The sequence below is a fragment of the Solanum verrucosum genome, unplaced genomic scaffold (assembly GCF_900185275.1).
Source record: "Solanum verrucosum unplaced genomic scaffold, falcon-dt-bn FXZP01000277.1, whole genome shotgun sequence".
In the NCBI taxonomy this organism is placed as follows: Eukaryota; Viridiplantae; Streptophyta; class Magnoliopsida; order Solanales; family Solanaceae; genus Solanum; species Solanum verrucosum.
In genome coordinates this window covers 2,904,602-2,921,231 of record NW_026019945.1, presented here as the reverse complement: position 1 = coordinate 2,921,231, position 16,630 = coordinate 2,904,602, and the positions used below count along the sequence as shown (strand labels likewise).

General features: G+C 31.9%; 3 protein-coding genes across 3 annotated transcripts; all 3 read left to right on the top strand.

Moving 5' to 3' along the window:
• Nucleotides 1–344: 344 nt before the first annotated feature.
• Nucleotides 345–3,017, top strand: LOC125808123 (E3 ubiquitin-protein ligase RMA3-like). The gene is made up of 2 exons (XM_049487872.1): nucleotides 345–483; nucleotides 1,901–3,017. Exon 2 carries the CDS (start codon nucleotides 1,906–1,908, stop codon nucleotides 2,653–2,655), a length of 750 nt encoding a protein of 249 aa, XP_049343829.1. The 5' UTR covers nucleotides 345–483; nucleotides 1,901–1,905; the 3' UTR covers nucleotides 2,656–3,017.
• A 1,920-nt stretch (nucleotides 3,018–4,937) lies between these two features.
• Nucleotides 4,938–7,271, top strand: LOC125806947 (expansin-A12). The gene is made up of 3 exons (XM_049486702.1): nucleotides 4,938–5,143; nucleotides 5,889–6,198; nucleotides 6,841–7,271. The coding sequence occupies exons 1-3, from the start codon at nucleotides 4,996–4,998 to the stop codon at nucleotides 7,151–7,153; spliced, it is 771 nt and encodes a 256-aa protein (XP_049342659.1). The 5' UTR covers nucleotides 4,938–4,995; the 3' UTR covers nucleotides 7,154–7,271.
• A 4,114-nt stretch (nucleotides 7,272–11,385) lies between these two features.
• On the top strand, nucleotides 11,386–14,438 carry LOC125808052 (pentatricopeptide repeat-containing protein At4g21705, mitochondrial-like). The gene is made up of 2 exons (XM_049487836.1): nucleotides 11,386–11,741; nucleotides 13,052–14,438. The coding sequence occupies exons 1-2, from the start codon at nucleotides 11,412–11,414 to the stop codon at nucleotides 14,243–14,245; spliced, it is 1,524 nt and encodes a 507-aa protein (XP_049343793.1). The 5' UTR covers nucleotides 11,386–11,411; the 3' UTR covers nucleotides 14,246–14,438.
• Nucleotides 14,439–16,630: the final 2,192 nt, after the last annotated feature.

Genomic DNA, 16,630 nt, shown 5'->3' with positions numbered 1-16,630 from the left:
TCACCCTTGATGAGCTATTTTACTCTTTAAATAAATTTTTCGATAAGAAATTAAATATATCGAGCTCAAAATAGATATTAAATATCGAATGAGAAAATTATATATTTTATGTTAAAGCTTTAATCATAAATCACCATTGATGAGCTATTTTATTCTTTAGATAAATTTTTTGGCAAAATTTTAAATATATCAAGCTCAAAACAGATATTGAACATCGAACGAGAAAAATAGTAACTACTGAGAAAATGGGGTCACACGCACGTCCCTATCTTTTCTCAAATTACGCGGTTGAGAAGTAATAATAAGAAAATGAAAATTGAGAACTGAACTTTCTATAAATACAAAAACAACCCCCATAAATATCGAAACCGACCCGTTATCCTCCTCCATTCAATTTTTCATCTTTTTTCTCACTGTCTCTTTACCTTCGCTTTCTGCAATTCGCCATTATTGAAACTTCTTCCTTACGTTTTTCATCTATTGGTACGTTCTTCATCTTCTTTTATGTTTTTGTGTTAATGTTCTTGAGATCCTTGTTTTCGCATATTGTGTGTTTTTGAATTGATTGAATTATTTGTCAAAATTTCTGTTCATTGTAATCTATGTTTGTTTTGAGTTTTGTGTTCATGGAGAAAATGGAGAATTTTCAATTTGCTCATTGAATTTGAGGTTAAAATTGTCAATTTTGGATTTTGACATTGGGAAGGAATTTGGTCAACTTACTCTAATTTTTGGTTAATTGTTTCTGGTTATGGTTAGGAGTAGTTAGTGTTGGTATGTGGTGGGATCGGGGATGGGTATGATTCCTCCATGTTTAACCAGAGTTCTCGGGTTCGAGTCAGGGAATGAATTTTTTTAAAATCTTGGTAGGGAACTCTTTCTCCATTGATGGGTTCTGAATTAGTTGGGCTCTAATGTGGCTATTGTTGTATTAGGTTGGAAACCAAAAAGAAAGAATTAATGGTGTTGATTAGTTTTGTGAAAAAGAAAATAACTGCTTGTGTTTGTGCAAGTGAGTTCTTTTGATGATTTTAGTTTTGTGCCATGCTTACTTGTTTCAGAAATTGAAGAATTTTATTTGTTTCGTTTCGAATGCGTGATAGGGAAAGTTTCACGTGCATTTATGAAATGGAGAAATGAAAAGAGGAATTTGGGAGATAATTTTGTTATATGTCAACTTGTGCAATCAAAATTTATGTTTATATATCCTATTGGCATACAGATATTAACCTTTCGGATGGCATTTCTATGTGTTTTTGGCTTTTAGATATTGAAATGTAGGCTGGAGTTTGACAAACAAATGTATTTTCAATCAAAACGAATTGAAATGCAGGTTTAGTCATATTCTAGCTTTGTGATCTATTTCAGTTTTTCAGGACCTAATTCTTGTTTATAAATAGATTCTAGCTACATCGTATTTTTTCCACTACTTTTGTTTTGAAGAAGACGGATTCGAGTGAATAGATGCAATCCTATGATTTAGTATTTCGTGCTTGAATAGAGCGTGGTTACTTGGGACTATATTTTATGCAACCCTTGCTCCTCACTAGTCACACGCATACTCCCGACAGGCCAAGTTCTAAATGATAGGAAAACGAAAAAAAGAACTAGGAAGATGCTTTGTTAAGTTGTCTTCTTCATTTTGCTTTCCAAATGGTCATACTAATTATATAGAATGGTCTTTTGGAAATCTGAAGTTTAGAAGTTGTTGACATGCAATCATAATAATGCTGTGCTGATAAACATGTATGTTTTCATTTGTATGATTCATTTCTCGTTTTAAAGTGTTATCATAGATCCTGTCCTTGTAGATTTTCAGGTTAATTTTCTAGGGATGGCAATTTACTTCCTATGGATCTTTTAGTGGCTGATTTGTTTGCAAATTTTGTCCTTTTAACAGATCTCATGGCTTTGGAACAAAATTTTGTTGGTGAAGATATGTTCAGTTTTGTATCTGAAGAAGATGTTTCCCTTAAGAAAGGGAGTGCAGTTCCAGTTCCAGTTCCAACGTCAAGTTCTGACAATATAACAGGAGGTTATGATTGCAATATTTGTCTCGACTCAGCACACGATCCTGTTGTCACCCTCTGCGGACACCTCTACTGCTGGCCTTGCATTTACAAGTGGCTTCAGGTTGATAGCTCAACTCCGGGATCAGAAGAGAAATGTAAATGTCCAGTCTGTAAGGCTCACATCTCAAACTCATCGCTGGTACCTCTCTATGGCCGTGGAACATCATCCACAGAATCTGAATCCAAGAAGTCTCAACGGGATGTTGTAGTACCACGCAGGCCTCAAGCCATTGGGATATCAACTCTCGTTAATTCATTGTCTCCAGCTTCTCACGTGAGGCAGCAACTTCATCACAGACGATCCGTCCCCTCTGCCTTTGGTAGCTATGCTGCTTTAGCTCCATCCAGCTTTGGGGGTACTCCAACAATCAGTTTATCCAGTCCAACAGTTGGGGTATTCGGAGAAATGTTTTTGGGAAGGATGTTCGGGAACTCAGACACAAGTTTATTTGCTTATCCTCACCCAAACACTTCCACCATTCCAGGAAGTGGCGGTTTTAGAATGAGGCAGGTGGAAAAATCTCTTAACAGATTATCCATCTTTCTTTTCTGCTGCATTATCCTATGCCTTCTCCTATTCTGAGTGTTTAATATTTGATGTATAGTTGTGAAAATTATGCAGACTGTTGTCACTAACAGTCGATTAGTAGATAGTAGAAATACATAGGCATATAAGAGATTCAACAACCACCAAAAAAAAACCTTCATACCGCGTAAAGGTTGCTTTTTTTGTTCTTACTGTTATATTGTTGTGCATTCCCTTCTCTTTCGCGGAACTATCTTGCCCTTGAGAAAGTGGCAACAGACATAGCCATGGCTATCTGTTCTGTTACTTTGGTAGTCTCTTGTAAGGAGCCCAGTGAACCTTTTGCTTTGTGGCCCAAATGGTCTTTGTGATATTGGCAATGTAATATGAAGAATGAACATGTTACTTTCCTATTTTTTCTGTATTCTCTGAACTTCATCTTCTTTGTTTGTTTGGATTTTCGTAAGTCAATTAAAGTTTTCGATCCAAGCCTCTCGAAAATGCAGGGTAAGACGGTATAGAATAGACTCTTGTGGTTTCAGGCCTTCCCCGCATCTCCATATAGCAAGAGTTTAGTGTATTGGGTTGCCTTTTTCTTTTTCTTTTTCTTTGAGCTTAGTGTATTGGGTTGCCTTTTTCTTTTTTAAATTGAAGTTTTAGATTCTAATTTGATCTCGCGCGGGACTATAAGCTCATGTGTTAATGATAGGGTTTTAAATTTAATTTTTGAATTTCTTAATACGAACACAAGTATTGAGACTAACATCAAGATTTTCACTAAGATTTAAAACATAAAGAAGTAAATAAGGGAATTTAACATCTATATACGCAACAACAACGAATCCATATGATTTCACAAGTGGTGTGTACAATCTTTATCCTACCTGGTGCAAATATAGAGACTTTTCTAAACAATTCTTAGTTCAAGTAAAACATTATATATATATATATATATATATATATATATATATATATTAGCCTTGGATTTATAATATAATTCAATGAAAGGATTCTAATGAACTCCTTGCCCCTCCTAGCTCAGTTGATGAGTGTGACCAAACTTATACGTAACCTTCAAGCTTCGACCTATCTTTTTTTTGGGGTTTCTCATTAGGTGTATGGTACTCATATGGGAGTCCGATTAATTTGAATTTGCGCCGCTTAAGGCCTCATTTGAGGAGAAGTGCTGTCTATCAAAAAAAAAATTAATATCCAAAACTCAAATCTGAAACCTTTAATTAAAAAATGAACAGTTTCACACCCTATCAACACGTAGATAATCCATTTAAGCGAACACAAACAAGATTTCAGTTATTCCATTAACTAGTATCAATTTTTTAAATTCAAATTAATAAAAGAAAGTACCGGGAAAGAGATAAAAGTCGTACTCCGTACGTACAACCAATATTAAGTTAATGAAATTGTATCAATCGACTGACTAATTAGATATATCCTAAAGTCAATAACATGAATATATCACATACTTCCTCCGTCTCAAATTATTTATCATGATTCTCGCTTTTACACATCTTCAAGAAACATTAATTAAGAGGCTATTTTAACTATTTTACAATAATTTTGTCTTCTTAAATTTTTAAAATGATATTAATTTGTGATAAATAATTTTAAAACTTACGACAGATAATTTGAGATGGAGAGTATATGTATATGATTAGCTGCTGATCGGATAATCACCGACGAATTGCAATTAAAACAGATTCTACATAAACGGTGACATGTGATCTTGCTTTCTTCTTGTCTATTTTCAACCCTTTTTTAAACAAACTTTTACGTACATTTCCGTATAATAAAAAGAAAAAACGCGCATTGTTTTGAACTTTCTCAAAAATGAATAACAATAATAATAATAATTAATTTTTAAGATTCTTAGTATTGATGGTTTAATTAAACTCATTTTATTTTTAAAATTATAGGATCAAACCTAAAATTTTTACGCATATTTATGTTTTGTTTTGCCTTAAAAAATTAAATTTGAGAAATCAGACGAGGTCACAACGAAACGAAAGGAGAAGATAAAGGAGTGAATGATATTCATTGATATTATGTAGTAGCATTTTCGGGGATTTAGAATAAGAAATGCTAATTATACTAATTAAACAATTAGTAGTGCTAATCATTTTTGCTAATTCACAGTATTTGTAAGATGAATAATTAAGTTTGTATTATAAGTAATCACCGACAACCGCGTATTTCTTATTACTGCTACTCTGTAGTAAGCATTAATTATTTGTTTGAAAAAATTATAGAATCCTAAAGTCTATAAAATAGGCACGTTCATTCATGCACTAATATATCTACTCATTATCTTCACTTCAATTCCAAGAAATATTAATACATTATATTCTTTGTTCCATTTTGAAAATTTCAAGGTTAATTATGGAGAAATTTGTTCCTAATATTTCGATTTGGAGGTTTGTTTTGTTGTTTACTACTTGTAATTTGTTTATTGAGGAGATTAACGCACAAAATTGGCTTAATGGTCGTGCTACTTTTTATGGAGTCAATCAAGATCCTAGCACCTTTGGTAAGCACCTCATTAAATTAAATGTCTCTTCTCTATGGTATCAATTGTTGCTTTATTGAATTTGTTTCACTAACATAACTCACGTTTTGACTTTAATTAGTTGCATGAAATCGTTGTAGGCCAAACATTCATATTGGCGTATAGGATGCACCTTGTCTCACCATCTCAGTCTTGGATGGTTCTTGTTGATGTTAAGCTAGTTTTTATAGCTGAATTAAGATTAAGATCAATTTCTTATCAAGAGACAACATAATTATTTTGTTTCTAGAATGAATCGATTAAAAACATATAGTTTACTTTATGTTACTGAAAAGTGAACGTGTTGAGTCAAATATGAATAGGTCCATCAAACTATGAACATGTCACATGTGACCTCATTTGTTCAAAAGTTTTGCTCATGCCATATATTGATTGTCATGGATCGATCAATAAAAGGTCATAATTCAATTTGTTCAACATGATCCAACTTCATTTTTCATTTTATTTTTTTTGTAATTTTGTATATTTGGGTTGAATTTTCATAACATGTCATTTACTCTATTTGACTCATCGATATTATAACATGTGTCGAGTTCAATCTGCTAGATCATGAGTCATAACTCAATCCGTCTAACTTAAACACATGTTGAATATTCTTCTATTCTTCCCCATATGATAAATATTATTTCATTAAACGTACCAAGAAGTACAAACAATAATAAGCTTTATAGTAATTAATTCCTAACTAAATAAAATTGGTCATTAGGTGGAGCTTGTGGTTACGATAACCCTTATCATGCCGGATTTGGAGTAAACACAGCGGCATTAAGTAGTGCCTTATTCAGAAATGGACAAGCATGTGGAGCTTGCTACACAGTGAGATGCAACCGCCAGCTCGATCGCAAGTGGTGCCTCCCACATGGGGCCGTCACTGTGACGGCCACCAACTTCTGCCCTCCAAATAATCATGGAGGGTGGTGTGATGCACCACGTCAACATTTTGACATGTCTATGCCCGCTTTCCTTCGCATTGCTAGACAAGGCAATGAAGGCGTTGTTCCCATTCTCTACACAAGGTATATATACCACGCTCTTATCTATGATTTAAAAAAAATAAAAAAATAATTATAATCAGTGATGTACACAAATTTTATCAATATTTTTAAAGGATTTATTCGTTTTTTTCGATTTAACTATACCTTTATTATGGACGTTTTAGTTAATAAAAGTTAAACTCCTTTTTTTTTAATGAATAAATCATGATGCTACGTACATTGTAACTTGTAAGACTAAAGAAAACGAAAATACAACATATGTAGAAAAAGAATAATTAGCATGTGAGCAACTTGCTTCTTGTCCAAGAATAAAGCCTATACATTAAGAATCACACTACAACAGGATCAAACAACTTTTGTATATATTTGTAATATATATAATATATAACACCTTTTGGCACGTTTACTTTATATATTCAATAGAATCGTAACTAAAATTTTGAATTTATGATTTCTCTATTTTAAAAACGATAACAATGATTATTAATAATATAATATGTTGTTGTAGAGAGGTTTTATTGTACATGTATATTAATTGGATTCATTTTAAACACAAATACAAGATTTGTGTCGAATTAAAACTCAACGCTATTGAATTCTATCGAATCGTAAGCAGAACTGTAACTTCGCCCTTAATATATATATATAAATTTAATTTTGCAGGGTGGCATGTAAGAGGAGTGGAGGAGTACGTTTCACATTAAAAGGACAATCAAATTTCAACATGGTGATGATATCGAATGTTGGAGGTAGTGGTGATATTAAGAGTGTTTCCATTAGAGGCTCAAGAACAAAAACTTGGCTTCCAATGTATAGAAATTGGGGTGTCAATTGGCAAAGTCGAAACGATCTTCGATCACAAACGTTGTCGTTTAGAGTCACATTGGTTGATGGTAAGACGATGGAATTCATCAACGTTGTACCTTCTGCATGGAAATTTGGGCAAACTTTCGCCTCACGCAGACAGTTTAATTAATTAATTAATTAAAGTATTAAACCTAAATAGAAAGTATACTTTTAAATTTATATTTAACCTACATCATGTTCATGACCTGAGATTTTTTTAGATGGTTCATGGACATGCTAGTAAGTTAATAAAAAAATACTAATTAAATTGTATTGTGTTTTTTTTTTTACGTTTTTTTTTGTTTGCATGACGATTTCATAATTGGAATTAGTCGATACGATGAATAATGTTCATGATTTTTTTTTAATGTATTATGTATCACGATGTAATTGTTATGCTCTAGAATTTTGAGAGCATGACAAGCTTAGTATATTTTACTAATTTTAATAATAAATGTATTCTCATGAATGGAGAAAAAAATGTGTTGGTGCTTTTTTTTTTCTTTTTTTTTTCTCGTTTCCAAAAATATGATGCCTCTAAAGATATTAGGATCTGTGTGTAATATCACAAATATAAGTTATTACTTATATATAAAAAATAAAATAATAATTCACAAGTTGATGATTTTGTAAAAAAATTTAGAGGTAAAGTACCCGCACAATATGTAAACAAATAATTATAATGTAAATTGTAAAACATACCTTCGTCAATTCACTAATGCATAAGGGAAAGTAGATGTGAATAGAACAAATTACTGAAATAGGTAAAAGAATCTAAACAAAAGCATACATATTTTTGAAGTTTTATTTTATATTATACATAATATAGAGTCAAGTTTTTTTTTCCACTGGTTTTCGATATCGACATTGGAGACTGATTATTCTGGATTTACACCACATAGGACCCCATACGAGGGGAAACACTCCCTACCAAAGAGTTTTTCATACCCAAGGTTCGAACTCGAGACCTTTCATTAAGAAAGGAACAGTTTCATCCGCTGCACCACATCCGGTAATAGTGAGTATAGTTGCATAAATTAGTAATGTTATTTAATGGAACCACTTAATTGAATAGTTTGTAACTATACTCTTCTTCACTATTTTATTTGTATTTTTATTATAAAGAAATGCTCCAAAATAATTGTCATTTTAGAAAATCAAGGTCTAGTTGATTACATTATTTTTTTCATTTTGTCAATACTAATAGTTATTCTTGGAAGTACTAATAAACATTGACTAATTAGCCTAGAAAAACATAAGTGAAGTGTACATACACATTACACATACTTCAATATTGTGATTGCTTAGATTGATTTCCTTTAATTTTTACATTTATATATATTAGAGAGAGATTAAAGACATCTTACTTTTTGAAGAGAGATTAACATTTTAATTGATTAAAGCTAATAAAATAAAGGGACGTAATTTCTTCAAGGACATGTTAACAAAAAATGTGACAAGTAAAGTGAGTTGGAGAGAATAACAATAAAACAATATTGTTGATTAATTAACATCCAATGAAATTCAATAAATATGGCCCAATATGATTGGTCGTGTATTTAGGAAATTTAAGGCAAAAATAAGACCAAATATTGTATTTTATTCAAGAAACACAAAAAAAAAAAACATAAATTATGAAATTTCTAATCAAATAATTATATTTATTTGAGAAAAAAATATTATATGTAACAAGATATATTTTTTATCAATATGATAATTAACTAGTAGGAATACATTCTTTAATATTGTTCAAGATAAATTCATATAATGTGGAATACTGGTAAAAATTTACTTGTTTGATTTATAAAGTGTCTGACAATAAAATTTGAAGCAATATTCGAATCACTAGTAACGGGAGCCCATTTCACACATTCTTTTGTCACATCACCTAGTCCTCTATTCTTATATTTAAGATAAAATGGTGCAACAAATGATTTATTTGTAATTTGATTCATCCTTTAGGTCGATTTATCAATGTAACTTTTCATAACTAATATCCTAGAGAATTTACCACATTGTCGACCTAAATATGTGGTGACGTTGTTTGTTTTCTCTAAATCTTGAATAGCCTTTAAAGTGCAATTTTGAAGCACTATTCCAATTGAAGTGTCCTCAAGCTTTCCGCTGTGCTGTAAGCCTGTAATTGTATTATATATACTATGGACATTGAAGTGTACTTCAATTAAGCAGTTTGAAAATATAGTCATCACATCGATCACCACAAATAAAGTCTATTGTATTGTATATTTCACAATCTCGATAGAATTTACGATATCTTTACATTTATTGATATCCGTCAAAATGACATTTATAGAAGAAAGCCAAATTTGTTTGTACTCTTAATGTCAATACCTAATGTTTTTACGGTCAATTGTCATTTCTAAAGGTGATGTGTTCGATTGTGAAGTTATACTCAATGATCCCTACAAATTAAATAAAAATAACAAATATATTCTACAATTAAAATAACTCTCAATATTATAGATGCACCCACTGTTGTAGTGTCATATATTTTCTTGCCATCACCGAAGCTTCTATTGCCTGTTAATATGGTTGTATCCATTTCTTATCCGATGAGGACTCAACTTGAATGTATTTTTAATGTGTGTCTTGTTAATCTTAATACAGTATTGTTCGACACTACGATTTCACTATCTTGTTGTCAATACTAATCATCTCTTATCTTCTTTCTTCTATATATTGCAAAAGAAAAAAAAACACAAGACTATGGAGTCAAGTTTATTCTCTAATGTTATGCCTTGTGCTTCTATAGTTTGATTGCCAACACATCAAGTAATATGGGTTGGTGCCAGAAATAGTACTCTAATCCCTTTAACTAAATTTCTATTAGCATTTGAATTTCTTGTGTACTGGTGGAAATTTCTATAACTATGCTATATCTGAAATTTAATATATTCCTAATGATTTGTTTCACGTTACAATTAGTTTACAAAGATTGAAGCATGATCAATTAGTTTATAAAGATAGTCAAATCTGCATGAAACGAAAAATTATCATGTTCGATTATTTCAATAATAAATCTACTAAAGCTAAATAGCAGGCTAATAACATTATAAATCATAGGCATGTGGCTCGCACGGGCACACCCCATCTAGTGTATAATATAAGATAAATACAATTATACTACTAAACTTAATATAGCTAGTTGATAATTAAACATAAAAATGTACCTAATTGGCCTTTTGAATTATTACATCGGGTCTAGCTCTACTTCAAATAATCGATCAAGAGATTTATGGAGACAGGGAGATCAAGTTGCCTTAATCAATTACTAAAAGGATTATAATTGTTTGTTAATTATTAATTGACATAAAATACACGTGCGACACACGAAATGCACATGTGACACATGAAATGACGCGTGACAAATGAAATGCACATGTAATACACGAAATGCACGTGTGATGCACGATATACACGTGTGATGCACGAGATGCACAGGCGATACACGAAATGCACATATAATACACGAAATGCACATGTGACGCACGAAATGCACGTGTGATGCACGAGATGCACAGGCGATACACAAAATGCACATGCGAAAGTATGCATATACTAATTGTATTCAATATACTTGAGACATTTACTTAAGCATTGTGTTTAGGCCTCTAATTTTATTAACTCGCCTTGATTGTTTGGTTGTTTGTTAGAGTTATGTAGATATTAAAAATGTATACTCCATCTGTTCATTTTAATTGTCATGGTTTTCATTTTTAGAGTCAAATGATATAACTTTGACTGACATTTGACGATGTGATTTTTCATCATATTGATTGTAAAAAATAGCAATTTATAGTACTTTTCGTATAGTATTTGAATATCTAATTTTGTTTAAAATATCGAATTAATGAAATCCAATTTAACTTTAAAAATTAGTCAAATTGACTTTTGAAAAACGCAACATGACAATTAAAAGTGGACGAATGAAGTAGTTATGTATGTATTAATTAGTAACACGAGAATTAGTTACACATTTATTCTCCACTTGAATTTTTAATTGATATGATTAAATTGCCTAGTTTAGTGAAAACGCTAAAAATGTTTGATAGCTAGTAAAGAGACAGCTTATTCATACATAACTTATAGTATAATGTTTGGTAGCTAATTAGCGATTAAGTTATTCATATATAAAATTAATTCGATATTTGATTTGTAATTTAAAATCTCACATAACTAACGTATGTATAAGTTATGAGGAAATATGTGTAGTATTTTAATGAAAATAGAAAATCAAAGATGGAAAATAATTATATTCCTTAATACTTTATCATTAGTGTCAAATTGCTATTATTAATTGTCTAAAACCCTAAATCTCGACTCTCTTCTTTGTTCAGCTATTTCAGTTTTTTTTTTGTTCAATTTCAATGTTGGGGAGCTTAAACCATTGTTGTTCTTCAGTATCACCACAGTCCACAAAGCCAATAAGCTCATCAATGAACTTCGCAACTTTGAGAAGATCAATTTCTTACAATCTTCTTCAAAGAGCTTTTCCAATTCGTGCTTATTGCACTGTGTATTGTTCAAATTCAAAGCGTAATAATTTGTTTTCCAGAATTAGCCCTGTGAGGCATGCGGATCTCATAATTCCAGTTCTGGATGAATGGGTGGATGAGGGCAGAAAGGTCACTAGTTTCGAGCTTCAACGCATTGTTCGTGATCTCCGTAGCCGGAAACGGTTTTCTCAAGCTCTCCAGGTTCCATTTCCTATCTGCACTTTTTCTTAGTCAATATTGGAATGTAGGGGCAAGGCTGCGTATACACCGCGGGGTATGTTGTTGTTTTTGTTAGTATTTGACTGTGATAGTCCTGAATAGAGGGGACTAGATATGAATGATTGATATAGCCGACTCAGTTAATTTTGGATTGAGGTTTAGTAGGCGTTTCGATATGAATTGAGTGATATTTGAAAAAAAGAGGTATTTTGAAGTAAGGATATGTAGCGTTTGAAGTAGAGTTTGAGTATGCATTCCCAAATTTTGAGTGAAAAAATTGACAAAAGCAATAGATTCTTATGCTAATTGGGTCCTAAGTTGATTGAGTGATTGATTTCTGTTTGGGGAAGGGGAGATAACGCAACACTTGAATATTGTGATTGAGCTAATGTTTCTTTGGTTTTTAATCTTCTTTAGCGAAAGGCATATAAATTATAATGATCTTAGTGGATCTACCAATAGAATTAAACAGCTTCACCACAGTTTTTTATGTTGAAATTGAGATTATAATGAGAAACAGGGACAATGTTATCTAACAGTCATTTAATCCAACTCATATGAACGATAACAAATGAAATGCAATGATAATGAATGAAGAAAACTAAAGGAACTAGCTATATGAATCAGTACAAGCTCTTGGCAGTTGGTATCAACCTATACTTGATATGAAGCATCGGTAGAAATGGAAGATATAATAGGTGGAAATAGGAAGATAGAAGGATAAAGGAGTAGAGAAAAGATAAGAGATAGAAAGAATAGAGGGAGAAATCGGTGAGGATAGATGAAGATTGAAGGGGAGTAGTTTCAGATAATTCTGGATTCTGACGGTCTTTGCTGTAATAGTTCATCTGTATATAGATAGACTAAGTTCGCACACCAGGCATGGGAAAGCTGAGATGCGGAGCTAAGTCCGCTCACGTGACTTCAACCAATCCATGTTCTGCTTAATTGATTCAGGCTATGTTGCTCGGACTCTTCAAAAATGTTGATGGGCATGTGTCAGATCCTCCAAAAGTTGTGCATTTTTAGTGGATTGAGCATAGGTACGACAACATTTTGGAGAGTCCAAGCAAGATAGGATTCAGGTCTCAACAAAAATGGATTGTAAATGAAGTTTTCTTAGACAACCCTGTTTCTTACAAAGAAGAAATTGAGTATGATAGGAAATGCTCGTGTATCTGATGTAGAAGGGGAGAAAGGAACATGTTTCAACTTCTGGTCTCTGAATTTTACTACTACATCTGACTTTCCCTTGTTACTAAAGCTGGTGGTGCATGCTTGTTTCCATGTAGGTTTCAGAGTGGATGAGTGTAAGAGGTCTTTGCCCTTTCAAGTCAGGAGACTGTGCTGTGCATTTGGATCTTATTGGTGTTGTGCATGGTTGGGAAGCTGCAGAGTGCTACTTTAATAACCTTACCGATGAACAGAAGAATGATAAGACTTCCGGTGCTCTCTTTAACTGTTATATTAGAGAACGCCTGGTTGAGAAGTCCCTAGCCCATTTTCAGAAAATGAAGGAACTTGGTTATGCTCACTGCACTCTTGTTTACAACAATCTCATGTGCCTTTACAGAAGTACTGGCCAACTTGAGCAAGTCTCTGATGTGCTATCAGAGATGAAGGAGAATGGTGTCACCCCTAATAACTTCAGCTATCGGATCTGCATCAATTGCTGTGGAGAAAGAGCTGATTTTAGTGGTATGGAGAAGCTTCTTGAAGAAATGGAAAGTCAGCCTTTCATATCAGTGGACTGGATCACCTATTCCATGATGGCTAATGTTTATATTAAAGCCAAGTTCAAGGAGAAAGCTCTTATTTTCTTGAAAAAGTTAGAAGATAGGCTACATAAAGATCCAATAGGTTACAATCATTTGATCTCCCACTACGGAAATCTAGGCAATAAGGAAGAGATGTTGCGATTGTGGGGTGTACATAAGGTTGTGTGTAAAAAGCAAATTAACAGGGACTACATCACCATGCTAGGTTCCTTAGTGAAGCTTGGTGAACTAGAGACAGCTGAGACCGTGCTAAAAGAGTGGGAGTCATCTTGCCGCACCTACGATTTTAGAGTGCCAAATATCCTTCTAATTGGATATTGCCAGAATGACTTAGTTGATAAAGCCGAAACCATGCTGCAAGATATAGTCAAGAAAGGTCAGACACCAATCCCAAATAGTTGGGCTATCATTGCTGCAGGGTACTTGAATATGAATAATATGGAAAAGGCTTTTGAATGCATGAAAGAAGCTATAGCTGTACGAGGAAAAAATCCAGCATGGAGACCAAAACCCCATCTGGTGTCAAGCATAAGTAAATGGCTCGGTGACCAACAAGACGCTAGAGAAGTAGAGGCTTTCCTTAGCTCATTAAAGACAGTAGTTACTGGAAATAAAGACGTGCATGATGCCACTAGAAACACAGAAGCCAGTGGAATAGAAGAAGAGAATGAAAACGAAGAAATTCTTAGCTATGAGCAGAGCAAGTAAACTTCTGCCCAAGCCTGGACGAACAGGCGCCTGTCTCATTTTCTCTATTATCCACTTCCATATGTTTGGAGAAAACGGAGATAAAAAAGAGTAAGCCGCGCTGTTGTTACTGTTGAGGCTAGCTTTGTATACTGTGAACTTAATCATTATCTGTGCTTGAAGATGTGTGTAGAGCAGTGAAGAACAATGGTACACGATTGCAGTGAGCTTGCATCTTGTACTGTCAAAATGAGAGGAAAAAACTGGCGATTTTGCAGCGTGGTTCGGATAGATCAGCATTTACCAGGTGTTTACAGTTATTATTTAGTAGTATTTGTTTTCACTCTAAAGCTAGAGTTTGAAAAAGATAAAGGATGTATTTTTTGAAATAAACAGTTTACAATTGCTCATGATTTACTTCAATTGATTTGTTCAAAAAAATACTGTATGATTGAGACCTCAATAATATATCAATGTCACATGGTCAAGTAAGTCAAGATCCAGCTAAAATGAAATCTTGATAGTCTACTGAAATAATTTGTTGAGAATTACAAATTAAATTCAATCTATTCGATATTAAATTATAATCTTAATGGATATACTTTTCATATGTTATTATATATATTCAATGAGAATTGAACAAATTTATATTTTATGATTGTATTAAAATAATTTTTCCTTGTAAATAGTACATGATAATTTGGACATCCTGCTTTTGCACTTTTCACAACATTTGAAGTTGTTGATATGTCGGGCCTGTGGGTATGGCGCCGTCCTTGGGTACTGTCCTTTTCCTTCAGCAAATCAAAGCGAGTCTTCTGAAATTTAAAATTTATGAATTCGAGATTTTAGTTTTCTTAACATTATTGAATTATATATATATATATATATAAGAATTTTCTGAAAATGAATATAAATAATAAATGAAAATCAATGAGTTCGATCCAATTTGTAAGCTATGTTATATTATTTCTACTAATAGCAACTATCTCCAGATTTTTCGGTGATGGGAAATGTATCTACTCTTCGGCGGCTATTTTTAGTACTCTTTTATTCTTTTCAAAAATAGTGGTGGAGAGGGGATTGAATAATAATTTGGGAACAAAGTATGATTTTTTTCGTATAGAGGGATTACTCGTGTGGTAAATATCCTTTTTCTTTAATTTAAGGTTATAAATTTGAGCCACGAAAGTCTAGAGGGTTAAAAAATGGATTTATTTATTTATTTATTAGATTGTATAAGCAATTTCAAAAATACTAATATCACAATTTTGATGTTACTTCTATATAAAATTTAACGTGAAATCATAATTTGAAATTTCCGAAATAAAATAATTTGATAAAAATACCCTTTTCGAAAGCTGTTCTTCTAAATCTTTTTAAAGAACAAAGATTAAATTGTAATTTTTTTTATCTATTATATGTAAACAAACATATGTTTTATATTATTACATTCTGTATATCTTATTTTTAATTCAATAGAACAAACAACTATGATGAAAAATACATATATTAAAAATATCATTATTATTTAATCTCATATTATAATCCCACGTTATAATCTATCTTTTCCTAACAGTTTTTATTGTCGGACGCCTACATATAAAAGTCCAGATTTTTGCAGTGAATATCCTCTTTTTTATTATTAAACTAAAAATGTTACTATATGATCTATTCTTGGAAAAAGTGAAAGCTTTTCTTAATTTTTTTTTAAAAAAACTCATCTCATAGTTTATTTCCCTATTCATATTTTCTTTCATTAAAAATGGGTTGTACTACCTATTTTTACAGAAAAACTAAATTTATTTCCATAAATAATCATTCTTCTTTTAAAGTTAAAATTATTAATCAATCTAAGTTATTACAAGAATCTATAGATTATTGGTCAATACTAGCTCCTTATTAGTTATTTCCTATAAACATTCTCATGTTTATTTAAGTTATTTTCCAATTTAAAATGAAACTATTCTATGGTAGTATAATTTTTGCAAAAAAAATATAATTTGCTACAGTTTTGCATCCACACACAGGGACAGATCTAGATAGTTGATTAATGAATTTTTACATAAACTTCATAGCTCTTATTCAGATCGTAATTATTAAACTTGAAACTGTAGTAAATGCTCATAAACTTTAAATTTTGAACTTGTTGCTAAATGCTAACATATCTTATCAATAACTTAAGATATCTTGAGGGGCAATTCTTGTATTATACAAACCTACAAGGGTATTTCTAAACTTTTGCAAGAAAAAAAAAAGAAAAAAAGAAAGAAAAATGAAGCTCAAAACCAGTCCACTTTCACCTGTTGGCACTTTGTCATTAGATTCTGTCCTCTTACCCTTAAAAAAATATCCAATACAATCTTTGTCTTAACACTAAATAAAACTTTACATTAAAAAAAAAAG

Bases quoted from the DNA above. Each gene is read 5' to 3' on its own strand.
- LOC125808052 (XM_049487836.1), top strand. From the start codon at position 11,412: ATGTTGGGGAGCTTAAACCATTGTTGTTCTTCAGTATCACCACAGTCC. The intron at 11,742-13,051 runs GTTCCATTTCCT...GTTTCCATGTAG, and splicing joins GGTTTTCTCAAGCTCTCCAG to GTTTCAGAGTGGATGAGTGT.
- LOC125808123 (XM_049487872.1), top strand. From the start codon at position 1,906: ATGGCTTTGGAACAAAATTTTGTTGGTGAAGATATGTTCAGTTTTGTA.
- LOC125806947 (XM_049486702.1), top strand. From the start codon at position 4,996: ATGGAGAAATTTGTTCCTAATATTTCGATTTGGAGGTTTGTTTTGTTG. The intron at 5,144-5,888 runs GTAAGCACCTCA...ATTGGTCATTAG, and splicing joins TCAAGATCCTAGCACCTTTG to GTGGAGCTTGTGGTTACGAT. The intron at 6,199-6,840 runs GTATATATACCA...TTAATTTTGCAG, and splicing joins GTTCCCATTCTCTACACAAG to GGTGGCATGTAAGAGGAGTG.